Here is a 1,092-nt window from a genome sequence, read left to right on the forward strand (position 1 = left end):
ATCCTGATAAAGTTCCCTTGGCCTTTGGAATTAATATGACACCACATCATCACATATAAAATAAGACTTCAGATACAGTATTAGGGGACCACAAGGTCTATATAAAAGAGACTTCAGATACAGTATTAGGGGACCACAAGGTCTATATAAAAGAGACTTCAGATACAGTATTAGGGACCACTAAGGTGTATATAAAGAGACTTCAGATACAGTATTAGGGACCACTAAGGTCTATATAAAAGAGACTTCAGATACAGTATTAGGGACCACTAAGGTCTATATAAAGAGACTTCAGATACAGTATTAGGGACCACTAAGGTCTATATAAAAGCATCCAAAGAGCACCATATCATGGGACATTTAGAAGCACGAGCGGCCGGCACGGCTCTCAAAACGAAAGACATGGAAGCTCAGATCTGTACACGTCAAATATTTGTTTGCTGCTGAACATTTTCTGAATGCCGAGAACATTAAAAGCTGAAATAAGAACTGCTGAGCTATGACTACTGTATCTTTGAGTGACATCGCGTATTAATGTTTGCCTTTGTTATTGTATCAATCAGCTACTCTCTGTGTCTTTCTTTACCTGCCCTATCTTTACATATAGTCTACTACTAAATAGATGAATATGATGATTACATTGTGCATGTGTGTGTTTTTCAGACCAGTTTGGAGTTCCGTGTCCATTTGCGCTACGAGTTTCTGATGTTGGGCATTCAGCCGATCATTGACAAACTCCACTCCAATGACAACGCCACCCTGAACAGGTACACAGCTGCACCTAAAGGAGCAAACGGAAACATGAATACTGTGCTGCAGAACTAACAAATAAGTTATTGGTCAGGGGAAGATATTTGTACTTTGACAGACTTTGAGATGAGTTGTTGCGTGTGTGTTGTTTCCAGACATCTAGACTTCTTTGAGATGTTGAGGAACGAAGACGAGCATCAGATGTCCAAACAGTTTGACGTTGTGAGTCTTTTCAGTCAAACCTTTACTGTACAAAGATTTTCTCTTTAAATCCAAGCTCCTTCATCCAACTCTTAACCCTCATGTTGTCCTTGGGTCAAATTGACCCATTTTCCTATATCA

General features: G+C 39.5%; 1 protein-coding gene across 1 annotated transcript in view; it reads left to right on the plus strand.

The window, feature by feature from the left end:
- Positions 1-1,092, plus strand: part of daam1a (dishevelled associated activator of morphogenesis 1a) — a gene marked incomplete in the record, with an annotated part of 41,875 nt that overhangs the window by 21,688 nt on the left and 19,095 nt on the right. The window contains 2 exon segments of the mRNA XM_032499811.1: positions 664-767; positions 906-972. Of these exon segments, the coding sequence (XP_032355702.1) occupies positions 664-767; positions 906-972 (171 nt within the window).

The sequence above is a fragment of the Etheostoma spectabile genome, chromosome 20, assembly GCF_008692095.1.
Source record: "Etheostoma spectabile isolate EspeVRDwgs_2016 chromosome 20, UIUC_Espe_1.0, whole genome shotgun sequence".
Classification (NCBI taxonomy): Eukaryota; Metazoa; Chordata; class Actinopteri; order Perciformes; family Percidae; genus Etheostoma; species Etheostoma spectabile.